The sequence below is a fragment of the Haliaeetus leucocephalus genome, unplaced genomic scaffold (genome assembly GCF_000737465.1).
Source record: "Haliaeetus leucocephalus isolate CR32 unplaced genomic scaffold, Haliaeetus_leucocephalus-4.0 Scaffold808, whole genome shotgun sequence".
Taxonomy (NCBI): Eukaryota; Metazoa; Chordata; class Aves; order Accipitriformes; family Accipitridae; genus Haliaeetus; species Haliaeetus leucocephalus.
This window is the reverse complement of record NW_010973244.1, coordinates 1,005,760-1,017,213: the sequence shown is the minus strand read 5'-3', so window position 1 is coordinate 1,017,213 and position 11,454 is coordinate 1,005,760. Positions and strand designations below refer to the sequence as shown.

At 39.1% G+C, this 11,454-nt stretch overlaps 1 protein-coding gene across 1 annotated transcript in view; it reads right to left on the bottom strand.

Annotated features, from left to right (window-relative positions):
* Positions 1-3,892: 3,892 nt before the first annotated feature.
* POU6F2 (POU class 6 homeobox 2) overlaps positions 3,893-11,454 on the bottom strand; it is a 255,820-nt gene continuing 248,258 nt past the window's right edge. Inside the window, exons 8-9 of the mRNA XM_010581772.1 lie at positions 8,027-8,195; positions 3,893-4,717 (exon numbers count right to left, since the gene is read on the bottom strand). Coding sequence (XP_010580074.1) covers positions 4,213-4,717; positions 8,027-8,195 — 674 coding nt within the window. The 3' untranslated portion in view covers positions 3,893-4,212. The remainder of the gene's footprint in view (positions 4,718-8,026; positions 8,196-11,454) is intronic.

Genomic DNA, 11,454 nt, shown 5'->3' with positions numbered 1-11,454 from the left:
TGCCATCTTTCCCGCTGCATGCTCCATGCATGGAAAAACAGATCTCTTTGCAGTGCTTCATAAGTGACCCTGGTGACCATTCTGTAGATTATAGCACATAGGACAAAAATAATAATAATAATAATAGTAATAATAATAATAATTAATAATAATAATATCACTTTTTAACAATAAATAAACAAATGTGCCCCACATAATCTCAAGTTGGAAACAAGCAAACCACATGACAAAAAGCTCATTACAAAATGTTTTCCAAACAGATTTTACAGTCAAACATTGACATGGAAATCAATTTCCTCTCTTATCTTCTTATTTGAATGTTGGTCAATAACTGGGTACAAGTAGAGTGCTGAGGTAAAACACTGATGAACAGTTTTATTTTTGTATTTATTTATTTTTTTTTAATAGTAACAGTTTAGTATTGCGAGATTGTCAGCAACATTTAGCCATATCTATACAATGTGCATATACCTACATACATTGAGCTTTGGTCCAGCATTGAGAAGACGAGCAAAGGCATTTTACATATTTCTTTTTGGTTATAGCTTGAGTTCTTTGATACGCCTCTACTTGTTCCTTCCTAGCTCCTTTTTGCTTTCTTGTTCTCTCTTTTTTATTTTCTTTACTTTTTTTTTTTTTTTTTTTTTTTTTTTTGTGGTAATAACGTAAAGAAAGTGGAACCATTTGAATGCATTTGATTTCTTCAACTGTCCAAAATAGCTTTTTAGTGAAAAACATAAAAAGACAAAATCAGAACAGCAAGTGAACCCTTGGTTCGTTATTCAAATAATACTTTTTTTAATATATATATATATATTTAAAAAAATTCAATGATCAATAAATTGGAAAACTATTAAACCTTCACATATGACTGAAGAGACTTTTGTTTCATTTGCTGGTAGCAATCTATCTTTTAGTCACATGCAAAATTAAAAGGTATTCAAATGTAATCAATACATGAAAATTGTTTACAAATGGAAACCAGAAATGTTGCCAGTAACAAAATAAAACAAAATATTTATGGCCCCCTAAAGATGCATGACTCAAACATAATTTATCTTCCTAAGAATCTGTTCAGGCACCATTTATGCCTCATAGCAAAAATTTGTTTATAAAAAAATTAATATAAGAAGCATTACAACACTTTATAAATAATTTACAAAACATAATACAAAATTAGAAAACTGTAAAAAAAAAATCACTGCACATGAATGGTTTTAGGACTGTGGGATGAACATCATTTTTTCTTCCAAGCTGGCAATTTATATTTATTTTACATTTTCACTGTCCTAGTTATATCCTTCCGATATGTACTTTGGAACAGAAAGAGCTTATATAACTGGTGCCAGCATATTTTTAAACATTTAGTATCTTTCATACACTGTTTAGTTAACTTTTCTTCTTGGGGGATTTTTCTTCACAAAATTTAGAGCAGTCCCTGGGAGAATTGGTAATTTAGTTTTTAGGCAAAGAATCATTGATGGTTTTGTTCCCAGGCTGTTGATGATGGGGGTGGAGTGTATGTGTTTGTGTGTGTGCGTATGGTCTCAAGGGTGGCTGAACAGGTAATCATGTACGTGGCCTTAATGACTGGACAATTAGCAGCATAGTGGAGACATGGGTAGGACTTCAGGAGTGTCCACTTCCAAATATGATCTTTCCTGCTTCCCTCTTGGCTTCTGGGTGGTCTCCTGATCGTTACACAAATTGAATTGTGGCCACAAGTTGAGGGCTGTTTGGTATAGATAACACAGATATATGTGGATATAGGTATCTATGGATGGAGAGGGAAAAAGAAAACCCAGAGCGGCAGATGTTGCTGTGAGACTCTCTTTACTTCACATGCTCAGCTTGGGTAAACCATCTTTTTTGTCCCTCACAATTTGTCTGTGGTTACTGAGGTGTTTTTTCCCCCGGCAGATATTTATATAGAAACAGTCGGAAAAGAGTCAATAACAATTCTCACTCTCCTCCTCATAAAAGCAATACTGAAAATATCCCTAAACATACCCTGCTGAAGCTTAAAGCCTAAAATGCATTTGCTGGACATAAGCCCAGCTCGGAGTACTGGATCGTCAGTGCTCTCCAACCCTGACCTTTGAGAGTGCTCACATTTAGAGGCAGTTTCTGGCACAGATGATGGTCTCTGAAGCCTTAAAACTCCACCAACCATGCAGCAAATACCCCATTCTACAAGGCAAATCCCATTAATAAAACAGCAAGGGCCAGATTCAAAGCACAGTGAAATTAACGGAAGTCCCTTTCTTTCCCTAAATTTTGGCTATAGCCTGGAGTTCTTGAAAACTCTGTAAGAGAGGTGTTATTTGAAGACTCCAGCACTTTGGGAACCTCCTTCAACGTCCTGGGTAGACCAGCAAAAATCCAGTGCAACCATCCTGAGGTGAGTGAATGCAATCAGGAGTTATACCAGCAGCATTTTACTCTACCACTTCTACAGTGAGCTGAACAAAATCCCCAATGTTATCTTTTGGAAAGTCCTGATCAAGATGCAGCTTCTACCCTAATAGTGGGCTGAACCCCAAAGGCTGGAGCAGAACTCAGCAGAAGATGAAAATCACAGATGACCTTCATGGGTCAGCCCAGGCCGCACTGAGAACCTGCAACACCCTTCTCTCCCTCTGAGCCTTGGTATACTCATAGGTCCAATGACTGGAGTATTTTAGAAGATGCTTGTCCAATCAAAAGGGAAGCCACAGAGCTAAGTTGTCTTTAAAGGGAAATCAATTCACTTGAAATATATTGCAGGTGACCCACCTTACTATTCCCAAAGGGTTTCCCTAAATCCTGATTGCTTAGTCTAGCCAGCAGTCACAGCAAACACCTGCAGAAACACATCCTCCTGCTGAAGAGGTCAAAAGGGCAAGCATCAGTATCAGGACGACATAAAAAAAAAGCAGAAGGAACAAAGCACTACCATTGAAGCAGTCCACAGTGACGTAACGATCAAAATATCCTCATCACTTCTTGGCCTGTCCGTTTGTTTTCATCAGAATCTCAAGAAATTTCTTTGGCTAGCAGGCTTTGGAGAGAAATTGCTTCAAACAGAATGATAATATAGATGCAGTACTAAACCAAGTGTGCAGTTTATATTTATACTACAAAATGAGTTTTGGTAATGTCTCCAGGTTCATGGCCAAAGGACAGAGAAATCCCAAGCTACACATTCGACAACAAGCACAATGTTCAGCGTGGGCTGACAGTTCATCAGACATAATCCTAATCCTTCTTTGTCCTCTATTGCATTTCAGCATATCAATATAAAAGTGTTCAGATTTCACTTTTCTTTTTAAAAATACGCAAACAGTACTGGGTTATGTGGGTTTGGGGAAGGGGCGGAGAATGAGCTGGAAGTGGGGAGGCAGCAAAAAGAACCAGGGGGAAAAAAAAAAAAAAAAAAGGCAAACCAAGACATATACCCTTAGAAGAGAAATACCAAACCCTGCAAATCACAATAAAAATAAATTATTTTTGGCACCCAAACACTTGGAGATTGCAAAGCTGTAGACTAAAAGAAAAGAAAAGGAGGTGATCACTATGGAATGGCTTAAACACCTGTTTGTACACACCTGCAGGGGGTGGGAACAAGGATGAGATAAATTAATCCTGTTGTTTTCCTCTTTGCAAAATACAAATGTAAAAATTTGTAACACAATTTTACACTCATAAAAGAGTAGACTAACAATCTAGTTTGCAATGCCATGTTTCTGACTTTGGTTAATAGTTTTCATAGTGAATCAGCACTTGATACCTGAAAGGCTACAATCACTCCTCCAGGTGGCAGGCTTGTATTCTCTTTTAAACAGATAAAAGTTTTTTTTTTTCTTTTTTTTCTGTTTTTTTTTTGTGTTTTGTTTTGTTTTGTTTTCCTTAAAATGTGTTCACATTTTCATAATATACAGAAAAAAATTAAGCAGTTATTTGGTTTAGTTCAAGTCCATTTTAAAAAACTGGCTTTTTCTTTTTTTTGGGGAACTAATTCTACGACACACACACACACTAAGTGTTGTGTATTTTTTTGTTTTGTTTTTTAAATAGGAAAACCCATGAACATTTATAAACTGTTCTGTCCTTCTTGTAATTTTCTCAGTCTTTTACTTACAAGGGTGATGAACAGGTATTTTCACAGAGTTCAAATGGTTACGTTTCTGTTGGTGCAGGTTTTTTTGTGTGTGGTTTTGTTTTGTTTTGTTTTTAGGAGTTTTCTTCCAGAGAGTCTGTTAAAGGCTCCATAGGAACTGCCGTCGCAGGCTCGTGTTGTTTCAAACGTTTAATTGTGTTCTTCAGTGCTTGCCTCTTATTGCAGAACCAAACTCTAACTACTTCCCGGTCATAGTTCAGTTTCTCTGCAATCTCTGTCATTTCTTGCCCAGAGGGGTGCGTGTTCTTCTCAAAGTGGGCATTCAAGATTTCAAGGGCTTGTGGCGTGAATGAGGTACGCCTCTTGCGCTTTTTAGATGGTTCGCTTCCAATAAATTCGGTAAGGTTCTGCATACCTGCTCGATGGCGGGCCTCAGCCTCAGCCATCCACCGCTCAAGCACCGGCTTTATCTTCTGGGCACTTTTAGGGGTGATGTCCAGCTTTTCAAACCTGGCAGGATACAAAAGGCCAGGGTTCAGTTTGGCTGTCAGACTGCTAGCTATAGTGTTCTCTTGGGCTTCCTGTGGTAGGAAAAAGTGGCTTCTCAGGATGGTGTGTCTGAGGGAAAATTGAGAAAGAAGAGTCTTACACTGATGCTCTGCCAGGGTGGGACTTCCTGCCTGCCTGACTAATTGACTGGCAGAGATAATTTACAATGGATTATGAAAACTATCAGAGAGGTATATCTATAAATATATATATAGCTAGATATTTAAGCTAACACAAAACGAGCACTACAACAAAATTCTAAGTACACTAAATAATACAGGTTATGAGTCACATTTTCGTATTTCTGACAATCTTCAAAACCCTTAAGGCTAAGTCTAATTACAGGAAATGACATCAAAGGCAATTGCTCTTTATCATCTCGTCTTTGTGATTAATCCTTTTGTTTCCCCTCCCATCCCATGTTGTCCAAACACCACAGCTTTAATAATACAAGCCAATGGCAGTTACTAGCCTCTGAATATCAGGTTTCCTTTCCTTTCATTTTTCAGCAATTTTCACTGTTTGCAAGTTAACGCTATATCCCTTTTCTGGGTCGGAAAAAGATTCCCATAGCTACGGTGGTGTTCAGCTGAAACAGCTGGACACTTTGCAATTATCTTGACTGCCCCCACAATGTGCAAAGAAAGACTCATGTTTTCCAGATGAAACCCAGCATAATAGTCTACTAATATGCTGTGGCACCAAGCTGGGTTTATTGTGGGATTTCTGCAAACTGTACCAGAATGATATCATTTCCTGTAAATGAGGTCTTCTATATATCATTTTGCCATCAAAATTCTTTTGCCAAACCAGATTTTACAAGTATTATAAAACATCTGGAAAAGCAGCCACACAAAGCTTTAATCCCTTCAAAAACAAGCAGAAGAGCTGCATTCACATTTCAAGTCTTATAAGTACTTGTTTCTTTCATTTACCGAGTTCATCCTCTCTTGCTACATATTAAAAAAGTCTTAACCCAGGTCCTCTGATGCCACCCATTCATTTTTCCCCACTTCGCCTATGTCCACCCCGCATATTGCAGTATTTAACGTTGTGGAAAGGCAACAATTAAGTGCACAGCGCTGCTGCACTCCCCAGCCCACCCGGTGCTGAAGCACCGCCGCCGCCGCTAATCACGATGTGCTCTGGAGATGAGACTGACCGAATCAACGCTTTTGTGCGAAGCAACTCGGTGACTGGAGTTGGCAATTTTTAGTGTCTTTATTTAGCACGTGGCAGCTGCAGAAAATATTCCAGCAAGAAACAAAGCATTTATCACAAACAAAGAATAAGACAAGAAATAATTTCAGATAATAACGCTCCAAAGAATTTGTAACTGGTGCCTGGGATCCTAGTGTGGTATTGACTGCAAGGTGTCCTTCCTTGGTGTCCAGTGATATTTCAGGCTGAAGTGTATGTTTTAGAATGCTTTGTCTCAGGGTAAGAAAATGCTGTTATTTGCACACAGAACATATCAGCAAGGTGGTATATTGCTGACATGACCTGCACAAGCCACCAGAAGACTCTGCTTCTGTCTCCGAGTTGGTCGTTCAACTTGCTTAACTTACTGTCCCTTCCATTACCCTGGAGTTTGTGCTGAAACTCCTTTGTTACCATTAAAAGAAAAACTATTTCTGAGGAACAGCATACTGCCACTGAAGCAGCTTGTCTTGGTGCTTAACAAGAAATGCACAGTCATAGCAGGTTACTACACCCCAAAGTTATATCCCTCCAGGGAGGTCAAAGGAAATAAAAACCCCTATAACCTTGCAAGTATTTGGGACCAGCTTCTGCACCCAGTTTTCATGTTCTGAGCAATTTGCCCCTCTAAGGAGCCCTCTGTAAGAAGTGTCCACATTCTGGGCTTTTGTTAGCCACGCCTGTGCTCCAACTCATCTTTATTGGGGTTTTCATGATAATTGGCTAGTGGGGAACCCTTTCTCAGTAAAATTCAACCATCCCCAGTGGTTTTCTCAGGTGTGAGGTAGATGGAGGAAAGAAGACAGCAAACTAGACAAAAGCAAAGGAAACTGCAATTTATCACTTTAAAGTATAGTATGTTAAACAGCAACTTAAGACTACAACAAATTGGCAATTGCTAAAAACTCCACCTGTTTTAGGCATTCTTTACCAATTGACCAGGGAAGAAAAAAAATAATAAAATTAATCCTTAGCAACAGGGAGCAATAGTATTCATAGCATTGGCATTGCTTGTTAGTGTTGATACTGCAGTACATGTTGTTTGGTATAACGATATACAAGTCTTGAAACAAATTTCCCAGCAGTAGTATCCTTGTATAGACTGAATAAAGGTTATTTTCTACAGGGAGGTATCTTATAAGAAAAAACAGTAGGGGAGACCATAGAAGTGAGAGGATCCTATGGAGCTTTTTGTATTTAACAACAATCAATGGGTTTTATGGAAAATCATTGAGCAAAATGTGAGCTGCAAGCTCACTACCCCATACTGATGTTATTTATAACCTTAGTCTTAAACTGCAGGAAAAGTACACTTCCGTTCTATGGGGAATACATTAAAAGTATAAAGAGCAGATAAAAAGACAGAGCATTTCATGGATCACCAAGAACAAAATCCACTTAAATGAGCTTAGAGTTGGTTTCTTGGCTTTCACTGATGGAGAAGGACTATAAGGCATTGCCCAAGAGGAAAAAGCTGTTACCTAAGTGTGTTTGTTACCTCATGCATAAACATAGGATTACTGTAACACACATACATGCATATACAGTGTTTGCTTCTAACTACTTTCACTCTGTCAAGACTGTATTATCATTTCTTATGATTAGGGCAGATTTCTGCTTCTACTTTGCATACATGGGTTGTCTGTTTTTTTTAGGAAACATTCGGGTGATAAAAGATGAATAGCTGCTGGTTTGCAAGATAGCAGGAAGGATAATTTTTTCCCTTCTGTGTTGCCTAGGTAAATCATCATTAACATCCTATATGTGAAGTGCTAACCACAGTAATACAGGTTTTAACTTAGCAGGGATGCAGCCATGAAATATTTGTTCAGTAACCCTATCTGTAGAAAATGGCACAGTATGAAGAGGGTCAGCTGGTGCCTATCCAGCATCAGCAGGGTCTCCAGCTCATCTACTGAATTAAGTCTCAATGCCAGGAACATTGTTTCTCGCTTGTTTAAAAAAGGAGGAGGAAAAAAAAAAGACTAAGTTATTTTAGGGGTAGACAATAAAAACATCTTATCTGCCAGATACCAACATTATCGGCTAATTTAAGTCCCAGATTAAATAATACATCCTAAAGACATGAGACTCAAACACAAGCATGTTCCTCACAATAGGCTGAATAATTATTAAGAACAGAGAGGAGAGAAGAGAGTTTATGATGTGACTTGTTACCTGCAGATGGCAGACTGGCTATAGGCTGGGCCTTCGGTGGCGCTTAGGGCTTGGCCAACTTGAGTCTGTGTCAGGCCAAGGGACAGGCGCCGGATTTTAAAAGCTTTGGCAAATTCTCGGATTTCTTCCAGATTCACCCCATCCACCTCTCCAGTGGCTGTTTGAGGATCTGTTGAAATATTTTTTTAATCAGGTCAGTTCTTCGCATCACATATGAGTGGGCTAGGCTTACACCAACTTTCATTGTCAAGACATTCATGTTCATTTTTTTTAATACTTAGCCCTGTGTCTTCTTCCCCAAACAGGAACAGGCTTGCCTTGGCAGGTGTGTAACGAAGCATGTTCAGATTGCTAAAATGCTAACTAGGTTGCAGTGTTTCCAGGTGCTGGTGAAAGATTTTCAAAGACATACTTTGTTGCTGAACTCCTGAAAATGGCCAACTCACCTCAGAGTGAGGCGGTGCCTGGGCTCCCCACCACCATTTGTGCCTTGCAAAATCTTTCCCAGGCTGACAAGTCACGTTCCCTATTTCCCCTTCTTACCACATACAGAAGGAAGGCTGGTGTTAATATATTTCTTTGCAGTCTGTGGGGAGGGCTAACTATATGCACAAACTGGTTGGGTTTTTAATTTGAAATCAAGACTTTCTGCTTTATCTAAAATTAATGATAAATAAGGAGATTCACAAAACTTCCTTTCCTTTTACACAATACCCAACCCAAACTCCCAGCTAAACATCCAAAATAATGCAGCAAACGAACAAGCCCAAAGAAAACACTGTCTTTAAAAACTCCTTAATTTAAAAATCATCTTTTAAAATATGCCCTTCTGAGAAGCAGCCTTTCAAGCTTTTCATTCTGCCTCCCATCAGGTTGATAATCATGGAGCAGCAACATCAGCCATTAGGTTTTGGATGGTAATGCTGCACAATTTTTTACTTTTACATTAGCCCCTCAGAAGATAATGCTTATGATGCTGTGAGAATAAATCTGTCCTTTCTCTCCATAGCAGTTTACTGACACAGAAGCCTTTGTCCCTGAAAGGGCACGTAATAAAGCATGTCTGCCACAGGAAAGCTCCTTTGGTGCTGGATAACTTGGTCAATTTAGGACTTATCAAGGGAAATGACACAACAGCTGGAGAATGGAACTTTTTTTCCCCCCAAGCTACTGATCCCTGGCTAAATGAAAGCGTTTGCCAAGTTGGAGACAGCATGGGACTAGGATGGTGGAAGATTTCAAAGTGGTGTGCAATCCTGCGTGTAGTGAAGCCATTCTCCCAGCGAGGCATCTCTATTGTTCTTCACCTCATTCCTCAGACTTCTTAGGTGAAAAGTTTGCAGCACAATAACCCATCAATTTCTGTAAATGCAAGCAGTTGTCCAAGGACAGTGCTAGACTACATTACTATTCTGAACCCTAAATGAGAGTGGCTCCTGCTAGTACCGCTGTAGCTAAGGGCTTGTCAGCATTAAAGTAACAAAGCTTTTATTTTCAGGGGTTTATAAACCCGATGTAAAATTCCCTTATGATGGAAATGTCCTATAAAAAAATCTTTTAGTCCAATAATAGACAGAGGGAAGAGGTTTTTCTGCTATATAAATTTAGCCTATATTGATTCATAGCTTGAGTGTAAGAAGCACACATAGCAATAGTATTTTAAAAATACTCATGTATGTAACCAGGGACCACATGAACTATGCATACAGGTAAAGATGCACATAGACTGAACCTTGTTTTGATAACGCTCCACACTCAGAATCATCCCTCCTGTTGTCAGTGCTGTGCTTGAGCTCACCTGTGCACACATGCATGCACTCATTCAGTATAAAGCTAGGGTGCATATAATTTGCTTTTAAGTAGTTGGTCCTATGACAGGGGCCACTCAGGTTTGTAAAGTAATTGCCTTTAGAGGTGTGAAGTTTTCCTACTTACCCCAAACACAGTCTATCTAGCATACCAGTTCTGATTTTCAGAGACACAGAATGGAGCTGGATGCTTATTTGCCCTTTGGGTCTCTGAAGAGCAACTGATAAATGTACAAAATATCATAAATGATAATGGCCTCAAAGATTCCCTTGAGTAAAATGTACTAAGATGGTGACCTTCCTCACCTCTTTCCTTCCTTCACTTTAAGGCCTCTGACTAAGGCTATTAGGGATGTGACAAAAGACAATTCAGGTGTTCCCAAAGAACTTTCAGTAGCAAACGCTATGGCAACTGACACCTGTAAATCTTCCCCACTCCTGTTAGGAATAAAAAGGGAGGTAAGAAAGCTAAGGGGTTATTTGCTTGCACATGATTATAGAGAAATTCTGCCAAGTTCTGCTGGATCCTTCTGGTATGGCACTGTTGCAACAGTGAATATCATGGAAAGTCCTTTCCTGCTCGGGGGGCTTGGATGAGGGAACAATTAGGCTGAGCTCTCCTTGAGATGAGAAAAAAGCCTGTGATGCACTTCAGGAATATGGGAATAGATGGTAATATATAGCAGAGTATCTGTTGAGAAACAGGATTCATTCTTACATAGGGTCTTCAGGAAGAGGAAAGTACTAACACAGGTGGACCAAAACACTGAAGCCTTGTATCCCTGAACTCTAGGGAAAATAGCATGTGTATCAAATCAGAACCACTTCTACTTCAGGTGTGATTCAAAGCCCTTTGAAATCCGTAGAAGTAGTCCCTTGATTTCTGTCAGCTCCATAAAATTCAAATAGTACTATGAAGACCACTCTACTGACATCATCATATAACAGCACTGGTCTGTTTTACTCTATTGCCTTTAAAATGCCATCAATACATAATCTTGGACTCTGTGGACTAATACATAGGCATACCTAAACATATACAAACAGATAATGGGCTTTGTTTTAATAAGTTCTGAGCTCTCTGAACAGTTAAGTATATAGTGCACTTCACGTTTTAGGAAGTGTGGCTTATTGAACACTGTAGATAAACTGCTGCTTTTTAAATGAAGTGGACATCCTAGTGAAGGCAGCACAGTGCCAACAGGAAAATAAAGAATACCAATCTCATTGAGTGGTTGGGATCTACAGTAACAGCACTTAAAGACTCCCAGTGTACATTACAGCTTGATTAAAAAAATGGCTGTTGTGTCTATGAAACTACTGGGTGCTAAAGAAAGGTGAGAGAGGTGCCTGGGACTATTTTAGGGGACATGTGTACATATTCCCTAACACAAAGAAAGCCAGCTAAAATTCCCCCAGATGTCCTGGTGGATGGTAAAGATGGATGAGCAGAGTGGAAGGAATAAAATACAGGCTCTCCTGCATTGAAATCCCTTTTTTTCCTACTGAAGGGAATACTACTCCCTCTTTTGAATTCTTGTAAAAATCCCATATGAGTTTGTTGGTGAGTGCAAATATGCTATGATTTTAATAGTTAGGGGAAAGAGTTGCTACAGACAA